General features: G+C 38.4%; 1 protein-coding gene across 3 annotated transcripts in view; it reads right to left on the reverse strand.

The window, feature by feature from the left end:
• The window catches only part of LOC127437632 (alpha-mannosidase 2x-like), a 36,887-nt gene extending 22,437 nt beyond the window's left edge, over nt 1-14,450 (reverse strand). For all 3 annotated transcript variants that reach the window (XM_051692670.1, XM_051692669.1, XM_051692668.1), the window contains exons 1-10: nt 14,397-14,450; nt 12,645-13,461; nt 8,436-8,612; nt 6,046-6,303; nt 5,149-5,293; nt 3,401-3,572; nt 3,008-3,135; nt 2,488-2,661; nt 747-933; nt 156-333 (exon numbers count right to left, since the gene is read on the reverse strand). In XM_051692670.1, coding sequence (XP_051548630.1) covers nt 156-333; nt 747-933; nt 2,488-2,661; nt 3,008-3,135; nt 3,401-3,572; nt 5,149-5,293; nt 6,046-6,303; nt 8,436-8,567 — 1,374 coding nt within the window. In that variant the 5' untranslated portion in view covers nt 8,568-8,612; nt 12,645-13,461; nt 14,397-14,450. The remainder of the gene's footprint in view (nt 1-155; nt 334-746; nt 934-2,487; nt 2,662-3,007; nt 3,136-3,400; nt 3,573-5,148; nt 5,294-6,045; nt 6,304-8,435; nt 8,613-12,644; nt 13,462-14,396) is intronic.
• Between the last annotated feature and the right edge of the window lie 1,034 nt (nt 14,451-15,484).

The raw sequence follows: 15,484 nt of genomic DNA on the forward strand, positions 1-15,484 counted from the left end.
ATATCCCAGCTTGATGTGCAGATTCAACTGTAAGTAAGCCATTTGTAGGTAGATTTCCCCCAAAAGTGTAAGATAGTGGTGCAGAAATTACACACTTCAAACAGCTCAACATTCCCATGAAAGTCAGTTTTAAGTCAAAAGTACTGCAAACGTACCTTTACATGCATTTCTGGGTGTGAATTCATGTAATTGAATAGCTTCTGGTAGTTGAAGTACTGCTGGTCCCACTCCAGTGCTTTATCATAGCGAAAGTCATCCCCCAGAGGTACCAGCAACACTTTGCTACGGAAAAGCTTGGACTTTTTGCGGTACTGATCAAGTAGAACACCAGCTCTGAAACAAAAAATAGTGTAAACTTGTGTTTTCCACAGAATTCTTATACTTACAGAATTACTTTATCCTAAAAACAATTTTATTTAGAAAGATTTGGAATGAAATGACTCCTGAAAAACACTGTGCCAATTCCAGTAACCCTCAAAGACCTCTGAAATGTAATGACACATGCTTACTAATTGCTACAAGCTTATTAATATCCTTGTTTTCCAAGTCTGCTGCAGAAAAGGAGGGGTGGATTTGGGATAGAGCCCAGTTCAAGCACAACCTACAAAATACAGCTGGTGCCAGTTGGGTGATGGACAAATTTTTATTGGCCAACACAGGAAATTAACCTACATTCATTCACTGGCTTAACTACTCCGGATCAAATTAATTCCCTTGTTTTGTAGTAATCAGCTCCAGAGTCTCACCTCTCTGCCACATTGGCATCAGTGATGGCTCGGGGTGGCACCTTCCACGGGCAGTTGACTCTGCTTCCTGGAAGCCTCTTAAAATCAAACTGGCAGCAGATTTTTGGGTCAGGCCCGCAGGTGTGAGGCACGTCATAGCTGTAAAATGGCATCATGTGACAGAACATGTCTGTGCCTGATTCAGGATCTGAAAATAAAGAAAATAAACACTGATGTGTAGGTTAAGCCAGAGATTTCAAAAGCAGTTGCCAGGGGATTGCATTTTCTAAAACCTTAATTAGACAGTTAAAGCCTTTTCAACTAGTAATGAATTTAATGTTTAAAAATTGCAATATTCTTTTCTATTATAATTAACTAGATTTTTACATTTTCCAAAGAAAATGATAGTGGTGTTTTCAAGCCACTGGAAAGATACAAGGACATTCATTTTCTCATGACCTAAAAGTGTAATAATAAGATTTTTAAATAAAAATTAGGGCTGTCAATTGATAAAAATTTCGAATCAAATTAATTACATGATTTGCAAATTAATCCCAATTAATCATATGTATCAATATTTACTGAGAAAGGCCCCAAATAAAGATAATTTAGTATAATTAAAATAATTCTAAATATAATATTTACAAAATATTATAATTCAATTACATTACATCATATACATACTGTATATAGTGGCAGCAGAAAAGTCAAAATATTGTTTTATTGGGGCCTGGGTAGCTCAGCGAGCAAAAACGCTGACTACCACACCTGGAGTCGCGAGTTCGAATCCAGGGCGTGCTGAGTGACTTCAGCCAGGTCTCCTAAGCAACCAAATTGGCCCGGTTGCTAGGGAGGGTAAAGTCACATGAGGTGACCTCCTCGTGGTCTATAATGTGGTTCTCGCTCTCGGTGGGGTGCATGGTGAGTTGTGCGTGGATCCCGCGGAGAATAGCGTGAAGCCTCCACATGCACTAGGTCTCTGCGGTAACGTGCTCAACAAGCCACGCGATAAGATGCGCAGATTGACGGTCTCAGACGCGGCAACTGAGATTCATCCTCCACCACCTGGATTGAGGCGAGTCACTACGCCACCACGAGGACTTAGAGCGCATTGGGAATTGGGCATGCCAAATTGGAGAGAAAATGTTGTTTTATTTCCATATCATTGAATATAACCCTGTTATTGGCCTATTTCTGTCTGAGCTGTTTTTAATTTGACAGACGCTTTTGGAGCATCTCACTTTGGTTGCGTCATGTTTCACTAGTTTTCAGCGTCTCTAGTCATAAGTGCTGTGTTTATAGAACTCAGTGTCAAGTTATATGTTGTCTGAAACATTCAAAAAGCACGTCTCGTGATCCCTGTATTCTTTTGTGCTCTGTCCAGCCGTGTTTGACTGCAAAAGTGCATCTGTGGAAGGTTGTGCTGCCTTTTGCTCTGTTGTTGATTTGACTAGGCGTGTTGCCTGTGTAGCTGCAGTTGCGCTGACTGCCCCCTACTGCCACATCAAGGTGGTACATCAAGCTTGAATTGCTCCGATGGTGGGACCGCTCCTTATTACAGAATTTAGGTACGGATCGGGGGCATGATTAATTGAGTACATTTTATAAAACATTATTTTTTATATAATTAATTGCACTAAATTAACACGTAAAATCGACAACCATGTCAATGTTGATGTTTTCAATTGACAGCCCTAATAAAAATATATTTCAATGTCAATGTTGGTGATTTCGATTTTGTAACAAAATAAACATCTCTCACCCCAGGTCTGCCTCCACATGAACTCAAGACTCTGTGTGGCAGCAAAGTGCTTCTTAATGGAGTAATGGACCCTCTGGATCAGCATGCTGCTCATGTTGGCCCGTTTCAGCAGGTAAGGCATTGTAGCGCTGTGACCGAACGGGTCCACAGCCCATCCCGAGCGAGGGGTCACACCTGAAATAACACACAGATTAATAAAGTTCAATCAACAGAAAAAAAAGAAGAAAAAAAAAGATAAATATGCAAATTCGATACTAATCGCAATACTTACATACTAAGTCCTACCAATAGGGCAGAAATTTGAATATGGCAAAACTGATACCGCAATCTTAAAGGGCAGGCACCACTTTTTATTTACAGACACACAAGAAATTATTGTGGAAGAAAGAGAGTGAATGAAATCTGGACACAAAACACGCTGGATTTGAACCGGTGTCTCCCGAATGAGCACCCCAAAGCTAGATCATGGCTCTAAACAGATTTTTAAACATTAAACCACACCACCTCAAAACAAGCATACCGAGATTTCTCTCCAGCCACTGATGGCCTTCGATGAGCTGATCAATCATGGCGAAATAGTGAGCGTTGGCTTCGTCCGTCATGACCCAGCCTCCCGTCACCATCTCCAGCTGTCCACTCAGGATAAGTCTAAAAGAAAACAATTGGACTGTAGTGTTCAAAGCACAGATCACATGAGGTGTTGTTGAAAATTCACCTTTGTCCACTAGCTTCTGTCACAACATTAGATCAAGCTATATTAGGAGTCTCTGACTAAACAGAGTGACATGTACCAAGAGGAGATGGTGTAATTAACTTTCAGAAGATTATATTCATGGTGTATTATATTCATTATACCAATTCATGGTGAATTTAACATTAATTAATGTAAAAAAATACATAAAATGCTACTCACTTGCGCATTGTCTCTTGTTTATAGATATCGACGCTTTCCCACCATCTGGCGAAAAACGATATTTCAGACCAGATGAACTTTCTGCGAGGGTCTTCGGCCAACTTCACTACCATGTTGTTGAAGATATGCTGGGTCTGGTCATTGTAGTACTTCTCAAATGTCTTGATCCATCCTGTCATAAAAGTGCTGTATAAAGTCTCAAGTACATTTACATAAGAAGCAAAATGTCAGAAGGTATTAAGTCTGATGTTCAGAGAAATCTACCAAATTTATTGAGGTTTATGCACAAAAGAAGAAAAAACGATATGCCAATTTTGTCTTGTTTACACATAAACCTCACAAAATTGTGTTCATTTCTTTGGAAACAAGACTTAATATCTGTCATTTTCCTTCTTGGGTAAGTAGCTCTTTGCATTCTGGTCCACCAATTAGACCGGCACCAGACCAGCAAAACACAGGCTGGCCCAAGCTGGTCTTTTCAGCAGGGTATATTTCCACTCTTCCACAAATGCTCTTTTGATAATACACTGAAAAGTTCTCCAAGGAGCACAGCCGTTTGGCAGAATTTTGTTCCCCAAAGAACAACCTGTTCATAACACCGTCTGTTCATTATTCACAAGCTTTGCTGGGGCGTGCAAAACTGTTTAATTCTGCGTGTCAGCGAAGGAAACAACAGATCCGTGCTGACCCCGAGCATGTCAGAAAGACATTTCGATTTGTGGTGTAACTGATTAAAACATTATGAGCAGCGAGAAGACGACACGTTCAGTATTACACAATCTGCATTAAACATGCACCACTACAAAGCCCAGTGACACAGTTCTGACCCCAATAAAATATCAGGGAATTGGGTCACTGACATCAAGCATTAGGTTATTGCTTCTTTCAGTACATGGAAAAAATGCCAACTCCAGGGGTTTGCAAGAAGACTTGGAAACGTATCTGACCTGTGGGTGATTTTGAAGCTCATTGTGTTTTCACTGAGGTTTTTCCTAAGGTGCTTTCGTAAAATGTGCCAATGCTTCATAATGCCAAGCCAAGCAACTGACCCACTTTACCTGCATGGCTCTTTCAGATAAAGCTTCTGCTATTTCTATTAGACTGAGGCTGCTGCATCATCAACTCAAATGAAGTGTCCACTCAAAGGGATAGCTCACCCAAACATGAAATTATAGTTATAATTTACTTGAGGATGAGTAAATGATGACAGAATTTTCATTTTTGTTTGCGACAATATACAGCACTGTTTGGTTGAGTAAACATTTCATGCAACTGTTACAATATATGATCCTACAAAACCACAAAACTGTCAAATTCAATACTGTAGTTAAAGGGATATTCCGGGTTCAGTGCCTCAGTGGAACCAAGATTTTAGCTTTTATTTTTTAAGAAAAGGAGGGGCAAGTCAAAATTCATTTTTGTGGTAATCAATTTTATGCCACAAATGGAATATTCCTCACAGCTTAAGACTCAACTGCAGATATCTTGCATAATCCATTTACAGTAGAATCAACCAACACAGTAAGTGTAGCGTTAGATCAAACAGCTAGACAACAACTGGCATATAAGGTTTCACTCTGTCGAAATATTCTAGATTGAATTTTCCCTTCTTAAAGTAAATAATCCACCACCATGAAGAAGAAAGCTCAGACCAGAACTTCATAAATTCTACAGCATTATAGGCTGATCCACCAAAACATGTGTCATATTAAACAATGTGAATGAATGGATGAAGTTTAAATCCTTACCTGGATCATTGTGTGAATGAGGGACCACAAACACCTGCAGGGGTTCTTCATCCCATTCATTGAGGTCATATGTGATCTCAAAGCCTTGTTTCCAAACACCGCCGTCCACATTATCAAAGCTGAGCAGGGAGTATACGTCCAGCATCTACTCCAAAAGTGATAGAAGTACCATCAACCAATCAATTCCGAATTATGTGATGAACATTTTGATTCACTGGTCTCATGTGGATCAGTAGAGTACACACTCAGCAAAGTAGGACTGGGCGATGTAGCTAAAAACATTTTTTATTTCAGACTTTTGATGATCTTTAATATATATCTCGATCTTTATATACAGTACATGTTCTGAAATAGCTTAAAAGGGTGGGGTTTTTTTGTTTTTTGTTGGTTTAAGCCAGTTTTTTGTAATTGGTTTTAAAGCTGCTATTCTGATTACCCTAAATGTTTATTCTGTTTTATTTCTTAAAGACGATAGCATTTTACCCAAAATGGATGGATTTCTATTGTGCAATTAAATGTTAAATTAATCTGTCTAATTACTTCATTCCAATATGTTTTAGAGCACCCATATAGAATATGACTGTAATGAGCCTTATTTTCTCCACAGTTTTTCCAACAATCCCCTTTTACCAAACTATTGTATTTACTTTGAATAACAGGTGTTCAAAATCAAAGTGCTCTAATGGGCAAAAATCTATGTGCCGATTGGTTTATGCTTACACCGTTTATGACCTAAAACCGTTTAAGGCGTTTACATGATCTTACACCTTTTGTCTGCTTATTAAGCGTAATCATGTAAGAATGTGCATGTAAACGCGCTCACTGAATCATCACTACAAACCTTTTCCAGCAAACACTACACACTCTGTACCACTAATACTCTACTTGGACTCTCACCTGCAGGTCAGTCTGGCTCCTGCGGCCCAGTGCGAACTGGCAGTCTTGTGGCTTGACAGAAAGGAAGGTGGGCCTACCATCAAACGGCAGCACCCAGGAGCCGTTGGCGCTGCGGAAGGGGAGGTGTCCGCTGGGAGAGATGGCCCCCGTGTCGGTGAGCTCCAGCACAGAGTCTTTGATGTGACTGATGATCTGATGGTTCTCCTCCAGGAGCTGCTCGAGCTGTTCGATGCGGTTCTGCAACACCGAAATCTGGCTCTGAAACCGAAATGGGGGATGGAGGTGTAATCTATCTACCACCACAGATCTACAAAATCACATGACTGACCTGAGCATTCTAGAGGGGACAGCACACCAAGGTGTACAGTACTGGCGTGTCTGATCTGTAACACATGTACAGTATTATAAACAAGATAAAAGGGGGCATGGGTAGCTCAGCAAGTAAAGACGCTGACTACCATACCTGGAGTCGCAAGTTCGAATCCAGGGCGTGCTGAGTGACTCCAGTCAGGCTTCCTAAGCAATCAATTAGCCCGGTTTCTAGGGTGGGTAGTCGCGTTGGGTTAACCTCCTCGTGGTCGCTATAATGTGGCTCTCGCTCTCGGTAGGGCGCGTGGCGAGTTGTGCATGGATGCCGCGGAGAACAGCGTGACCTCCACACGCACTAGGTCTCTGCGGTAATGTGCTCAACAAGCCACGTGATAAGATGCGTGGATTGACTGTCTCAGACGCGGAGGCAACTGAGATTCGTCCTCCGCCACCCGGATTGAGGCGAGCCACCACGAGGACTTAGAGCACATTGGGAATTGGGCATGCCAAAATAAAAAAAATAAAAACAAATAAAACAAAAGCAACCTGTCCATAAGTTTGTAAAAACAAGCACAAATTCAGTGTACACAGTAATGCACACAATGGAAATCTATGGGGCAAGGCACGGAACAATAAGATTTGTTAAAATGCACACTGTTTCAAAAGTGTAGCCAAAAAGCTAGTAAGACAACCTTGCCTATGCAAAGTTATATGCAATCTTTCACCTCATGTCATGACCATGTAAGGCCAGTAAGCCCTGTAATTTTGTCATGATATGCAAGGATATCAGAAGAGGACCATTTACATTAAACTCAATATATAAACACAATTAAGACTTACAGCTCGAAGTACAAATTTTGGTATGGAAAGAATGAATGTAAGTGCAATAACAAAAATGCAAGCTGCACATTTGTGCTTTTAAGTCCTCCGGAATGCCTTGCCCCACAGACTTCCATCGTAAGTTGCAGTGTAAGTGCTGTAAATTAGATTTTTGGTTTTACAAACTAAAGGACAAGATAATTTTTTATGCTACAGATGCTGTTCATAAACCTTAAAGGAATTTACCAAATTCAGCACTGTAAAAATTAAGCTCAATTGACAACATTTGTGGCACAATGTTTATTACCCCAAAAAAATAAAAATTGTAAAGTGCTTTTTAAGGTCGTTTTGGGGATTTTTAGGGTTCACGCTATTACATCGACATAGCAACAAAGTTGTAATTAAATGTAACTTCACACAGAACAAATAAAGCTAGTAAGTGATTTTATCCCACTTACATCAAGTTAACATGCATATTGTTTACGTTTTGTGGCTATACTTTTGAAACAGTGATTTTTTTTTAACATTTACGGATTGGCCCCATTCACTTCCATTGTAAGTGTCTCGCTGTCACCTTGATTTTTATTTTTTATTTTTTTAAAGGTGGGATGAGTGGAAATACATTTTTGTGGTCAATATCACCATATTGCCACAAATGCTGTCGATTAAGCTTAACTTGTATTGAACTCGGAATATTCAACATTCATTTCAATTTCCACTTTGTTTATTGTAGGGCTGTAAGTGTTGAATTCTGGGAACATTGGTGCAGAGCTGACTGACAATCAAAGTGATGAATGATTTAGTTCATGCTTTGAATACAAAGAGTATCTGCATCTGCATAATGTGCGTTATTTTTCCCCAGGCTTACATTAAGCACATAAAACTGTGCTACATCAAACACTGTCAGCTGTATGCCATCATGTATGCCGTTTCTAGAACTACACCACAAAATCCTCAGAATTACTTTTTTAAACTTAAAAAAGCCTTTGGTTCATGGTAGAAAAAGGGCCAGCTCTCACAGCGACTTATTCACTAGCGAATTTAGTAGTTAAATAGCTAGAGTCAGTCAGAAATGAATTGGTGACATCACTATCTTTGCACTTGCAGTCCAAGCAGAAAAAAAAACACAACCAAAGGCTTTGATAAATGAAGGCATTCAAACAGACCCCACACAGCAACACCACCACAGCATAAAATGGAATCCAGAAAAAAGGGAATTCATAACAAGAAAAAGTACTGGAGAAACACTCTCGTCGGCTTACCCTCGGAAAGTTCCCAACACTCTGTCTTCTGGCGGGATCGTGCTGGACTCGATCCAACATCAGGTACAGGGAGAAGACGGCCACACAGAAGATGGCCCCACCGCAAACGGTCACCTGCTTCTTCAGTTTCATCCTTCTGTACTTATCTGACAGATGCTAATGTTGAGGGCAGGGAGGCTGGAGGCAAAAAAGAAAGGAACCTTTAAAGGGATAGTCCACCCAGAAATGAAAATTCTCTCATCATGTACTCACCCTCATGATATCCCAGATGTGTATGACTTTCTTTCCTCTGCAGAACAGAAGAATATCTTTATATTCTTATTTTTTAGAAGAATATCTCTGCTCTGTTGGTCCTTACAATGGAAGTGAATGGTGACCAGAAATTGAAGGTCTAAAAAAAGCACAAAGTCAGCATTAAAGTAATCCATAAGACTCCAGAGGCTTAATCCATATCTTCAGAAGCTAGGTGACACACCTTTTCTTTTTTTTTTCTTTTTTTTTTACTATAAATCTCCAATTTCATTCTCTCTCTCTTTTTTTTTTTTTGTTGCTGATTTGCATTCTTTGTGCATATCACCACCTACTGGGCAGGGAGGAGAATTTATAAAAATAACTTAAATATAAATCTGTTTCTCAACCACACCCATCATATCGCTTCAGAGGACATGGATTAAACCACTGGAGTCTTATAGATTACTTTTATGCTGCCTTCATGTGCTTTTTGGAGCTTCAAAGATCTGGCCACAATTCACTTGCATTGTGAGGACCAAAAGAGCTGAGATATTCTTATAAAAATCTTCATGTGTGTTCTGCAGAAGAAAGAAAGTCATAAATATCTGGGATGGCATGAGGGTGAGTAGATGATGAGAGAGCTTTTATTTTAGGGTGAACCACTTGCAGTCTGTTCTTCATCAACAAGAAAAAGGAGAATCCTGAACAATCTGCGAACCAAAAGCAGCACTCAACAATAAGGATCTTTTCTTCTCAGATTTTTACTTGCCCTGCCAACATTTCCACTAGCCCCACCACAAAAAAATTATATATTATATTTTCCAGTTGATATTTTCAATATAATGTCAAGTTTGCTTACAAGAAAGACTAGGTTTTTAATAGGGAGGCACTGATACAAAATTTGAGTGCCAACAACAACATCTGGTTATGATTTTGTTTCAAACCACTGATAATTAATTGCACAACTTTGTCTATGTCTCTACTTTCTACATGTCTTCAAAGTTTCAGAGCAACTGGTATCAGTTATAAACAAAACTTGAAAACCACATTATTATTAACTCACATTAAAAAAACATACCGGGTTCAATACAAATTTAGTTCAATCAACAGCATTTGTGGCATAATTTTGATTACCACAAAAAATTATTGACTCATCCCTCCTTTTCTTTAAACAAAAGTAAAAATCGAGGTTACAGTGAGGCACTTACAATGGAAGGGGGGCAATTTTTGGAGGGTTTCAAAGGCAGAAATGTGAAGCTTATAATTTTATAAAAGCACTTACTGTTGAAGTCAGAAGTTTACATACACCTTAGCCAAATACATTTAAACTCAGTTTTTCACAATTCCTGACATTTAATCATAGAAAATATTCCCTGTCTTAGGTCAGTTAGAATCACTACTTTATTTTAAGAATGTGAAATGTCAGAATAATAGTAGAGAAAATTATTTATTTCAGCTTTTATTTCTTTCATCACATTCCCAGTGGGTCAGAAGTTTACATACACTTGGTTAGTATTTGGGGGCATTGCCTTTAAATTGTTTAACTTGGGTCAAACATTTTGGGTAGCCTTCCACAAGCTTCTCGGCCCATTCCTCCAGACAGAACTGGTATAACTGAGTCAGGTTTGTAAGCCTCCTTGCTTGCACACGCTTTTTCAGTTCTGCCCACAAATTTTCTAAACAAATTTTTCACATTTTTCACAAATCGGATTGAGGTCAGGGCTTTGTGATGGCCACTCCAATACCTTGACTTTGTTGTCCTTAAGCCATTTAGCCACAACTTTGGAGGTATGCTTGGGGTCATTGTCCATTTGGAAAACCCATTTGTGACCGAGCTTTAACTTCCTGGTTGATGTCTTGAGATGTTGCTTCAATATATCCACATAATATCCCATCCTCATGATGCCATCTATTTTGTGAAATGCACCAGTCCCTCCTGCAGTAAAGCACCCCCACAACATGATGCTGCCACCCCCATGCTTCACAGTTGGGATGGTGTTCTTCGGCTTGCAAGCCTCACACTTTTTCTTCCAAACATAACAATGGTCAATGTGGCCAAACAGTTCAATTTTTGTTTCATTAGACCAGAGGACATTTCTCCTAAAAGTAAGATCTTTGCCCCAATGTGCACTTGTAAACTGTAGTCTGGCTTTTTTATGGCAGTTTTGGAGCAGTGTTTTTTCCTTGCTGAGCAACCTTTCAGGTTATGTTGATATAGGACATGTTTTACTGTGGATATAGATACTTGTCTACCTATTCCCTCCAGCATCTTCACAAGGTCCTTTGCTGTTGTTCTGGGATTGATTTGCACTTTTCGCACCAAACATTAGCTAATTTATCAGAAGCTAATTAGCTAATTGCCTAAAGGCTTGACATCATTTTCTGGAATTTTCCAAGCTGCTTAAAGGCACAGTTAACTTAGTGTATGTAAACTTCTGACCCACTGGAATGTGATATAGTCAATTAAAAGTGAAACAATCTTTCTGTAAACAATTGTTGGAAAAATGACAAGTGTCATGCACAAAGCATGTGTCCTAAACAACTTGCCAAAACTATAGTTTGCTAAAATTAAATCTATGGTGTTGTTCAAAAATGAGTTTAAATGACTTCAACCTAAGTGTATGTAAACTTCTGACTTCAACTGCACATTAATTATTTAGTTAAAACCAGTGTATTATTTGAGCTATAAAGTATAAATCATTGTTTTTACAGTCATTTTAGCATTTACAGCGTTACGTTTACAGATTGGCCCCATTCACTTCCATTGCAAGTGCCTCACTGTAACCTCAATTTTTGCATTTTTAAAGAAAAGTAGGGACAAGTCGAAGTTATTTTTAGTGGTAATCAAAATTATTCCACAAATGCTGTCGATTGAGCTTAACTTGAACCCAGAATATTTATTTAATGCAGTACATAGACAGACATCATTGCATGTAATAGAAAAGTTGATCCCATTTAACATTCATACATTAACTGAATTCTGAATGATGAAGCTTATCCCGTTATCCCTGAAACAGCCTCCACTTTAGCTTTAAGAAACTCATCATATTCCTTGCCATGTCAGACTTTAAGTATAATGAAATTAGTCATGTTAAAAGTTTTAACAGGAGTTCCACCTTGTAAAATTTAGTGCAAAGCTTAAAAATTGCAGCTCTGCTGTCATTCTCACCCAATTTAAAGTACAGTAATTCCACATAAGAGATATTTTCTCACACACAGCCCGAGTTGTAGGTTAATTGTCCGACATGTATTTCCGCCCCATTTTGACAGGAAATAATCATCCCAGATAATGTCCGATAATTGCGTTCATTGGCCGATACCGATGTATGGCTGACACATTGGGCTAATCCTTACTGATGCTTCCAAGTCTAGAACAAATCAACTCTTCTCACAATTTTGACAAAACCATATGTTATCCAGCTAACATTACCTTGCTGACAAGTTGACAACTTTAATTCAGAATTCGCAATAATGTTTAATACATCACAGAAAACCAAATGTTTAAGTTTGCAAAGCATAAATACTCATGTACAAGTATAACAAACGTAAGGTTTAGTGACAACGTAGAACTGGCCTGAGGCCAGTGGGTCATCCCTATTGTCGAGCCCTACAAAAGAAAAAAATGCAAAGGTTTTTCAGCCATGTCTGAAACTAAAAGTCCACCCCTGCTCTCCCATAGAGCTTCAAATTTTAGAGCAGAGGCTTTTGGGATAGAAGGGTGTATACACAGGGGACGCCGATCAACAGGAACTGACCAGCAGTCTGTCAACTGCAACCAAACCGCAACCAATTCCAGCCTCCTACAAAGTGGCCCTTGTCCTCAACTATTCAAACGTGAGGGGATGCCGAGACAAGAAAAAAAGAAGAACACAGGTTCTAAACAGAGGGAGCCCTGACAGGGAATCCACTGTCCCCCTGGCATAGTCTGTCTATGTGTGTGTGTGTGTGTGTGTGTGTGTATGGCTGTTTCTTACTCACAGGGTTGAGCATAGTCCTTCACACAGCAGTGGTTGCTCCAGTCTGAGTTAGCCAAGGAGCCATCGCAGTTTTCACCGAGCAAAAAAAGAACCAGAGTGGGGGAAAAAACAACTTGGCACAGTATGTGTCCTCTTTCTTAAATGTTTTTATTTTTTATCCAGCTCTTGGACACTGGCGATAAAGATTAGCTTTTTCACTTGCTCCTCCACTATACTTTTTATGTAATAATGTATCAAACATCAAAAATGAAGTCTTAAGTGTTAATATTTGGGGGCCAAACAGGAGCACTGTCCCTTTTTGCACTCAAGGACAACGAATCTCGATTCTAAATGAGTTTGGTTTATAAACAAGAGGCAATTCTGGGAAGTGCACAAATTGTGCCAAATTCGACAGTGGAAAGTCTCGCACACGAAATCCAAAAAGCAAACCCCAGAGCAGAGTGGCCTGGATTTGCGTGCAAAATCGAGCAGGTGTTCGTCCTCTCTTGTCTCACAAATCTAATATGATGTTAATCCCGTCAGATCCGAGTCAGGCAGTGTCTTAGCGTACTCCAGAATGATTTGGGATTAGGCCTTTACTCTAGCAGTGGTAAATAGCTCAACTGATCTCACACCCAAAATGGAAAGGTTACACGATCAGCAAGGCTACATAAACTGAGAAGGCTACAAAGAAAGAGATACATCTAAAACAGCTCTCGAATGAACCTCATCTTAGAGGATTTTACATGAATAGGCTTGGTTTGAAGGTCGTTCTTCTGTGTTTCATAGTCTCAAGCTCCGCCTTCCACATCAAACATCAGAAACGAAGAGTCGAGCACCTGTGAAAACAAATGCACTTCATGTTCAGAGGACTTTGACTCTTTTCCCAAACAAAGGTAGAATGCACCAATCACATGCAGTTTAAGTGTACAATCAAAACAATGGCAGCAATCAACAACAATGAATTAAGACAACACACATTACATTTACACAGCAAAAAGTGGCTAATAAAATGTAATTAAAACAATTAAGATGGACATATATGCAGTTCACAGATTTTATTTCACGGCACCTCTTAGATGCAGCTATTGATTGGATCACAACAATCACTTTTGAGAAAACATCTTTAAACAGCATAGATATGCAAAATTAGTACTTGGATCTCAAGGGAAATGATCAATATGTAAAAACTACAGCAGTCTGATCTTTGCAAAAAGTCCCAAAGTCCTTCAGTCCAACATCTCAACATTACTGCAGCACTCTTCGTATGCTTTCCAGCAATATGGATGAAAATAATTGCCTTTGTTTTTCTGCAGGAAGGTTATCAACACTGATCAGACCAGATGATCCTTTCTGCACATAGCTAATCATTAAAACCAGCGTGCGATCTCCAACCAGCTTATTGCAATAGGCAAGTGCATTGATGTCCATTGCAAGGCATAGCCAATTTCCGCACATGCATTCAGGTTACCAGTTTAGATCTGCTATATTCAAGTGTTACTGAGATTCCCAGTCAAAAACAGACATAAATAAGAGTTTATCTGCTAGATCTGCATGTAAAATAGCATAGTGTATGCGTGCAGCATCTAAATACATTGGGTCGGGTCTGGTCTGTTCTTCAGTACAACCCCAACCCCGACCCCTCCGACGCGATCAAGCTCCGAGAAACACATTTCTTGGGTTTAAAAACATTATACTGCACTTTCTATCATTTTGCAACGTGTGACCTGCTTGTGACACGGGGTTTTAAAGGCGAAAACAGTCAAAAATGTACCTGTTATTCCCTCCCGAGAAACGTCTGTTATCTTGTGCGCGAGCTTGCTTGAGAATGGAGCACAGCATTGTGGGGAATTGAGTTTTTTGAGGGCTGAGGCGCACTGGCCTCTGATTGGTTTCGATTTTACGTTGTAAAAAAACGTAACAAGGAGACAAATAAATAAACATGACAGACGTGTGAGATTTACTCAATAAAATCACTCTAGACAATTAGCAAATAACTTAGAGTCAATTTTCTCAATTTAGCCCAATTTTAGTCAAATGAAAACTTCGTAACGCTTTACGAGAAGGTTCCATTTGTTAACAGTAGTTAACAACATTAGTTAACATGAACTAACAATAGATAATATTTATACAGCATTAATTAATTAACAAAGGTTAATAAATGCTGTAAAAACAAATATTGCTCATTGTTTGTTCATGTTATAGAATCTTCTTGTAAAGTGTTACAGAAAACTAAAACTGTTGAAACGGAGTAAATTATTTATTCTTGGGCAACAGAAGTAAAATAAGAGGCACGGTAATCCCTCATCAAGCTGTAAATATAAGATATCAATTGTCCTGAAGAAGGCCTTTGGGCCAAATGGTAACCTATTGCAAAAAATGTTATGTCAGCAAATGGTAAATTTGGGTATGAATGATAATTTTAAAAGCTGTTATTTATTTATGTATGTATTTATTTGTTTGTTTGATTATTTGTTTGCTTGCTTGTTAATTTAATAATTTATTTATACATAAACACTTTAAATTTTTGTTTTTGAAGAGAAATTGGCATTGGTATTTACATTTATTCATTTAGCAGATGCAGACGCTTTTATCCAAAGCAACTTAATATATATATATATATGATATAAAAAATATATAAATAATATATAATTTAAAAATTTCATATCAATTTATAAATAATATATAAATTTCATATAATATATATATATATATATATATATATATATATATATATATATATATATATATATATATATATATATATATCTTTTTTATCTTGAACTGTGTAATTTAAGAGTTATATATATAATAAGATACTTAAGATACTTTTTAAAATACTACATTTCCAAATAGTAAATA

Source organism: Myxocyprinus asiaticus, chromosome 48, assembly GCF_019703515.2.
Source record: "Myxocyprinus asiaticus isolate MX2 ecotype Aquarium Trade chromosome 48, UBuf_Myxa_2, whole genome shotgun sequence".
NCBI lineage: Eukaryota > Metazoa > Chordata > Actinopteri > Cypriniformes > Catostomidae > Myxocyprinus > Myxocyprinus asiaticus.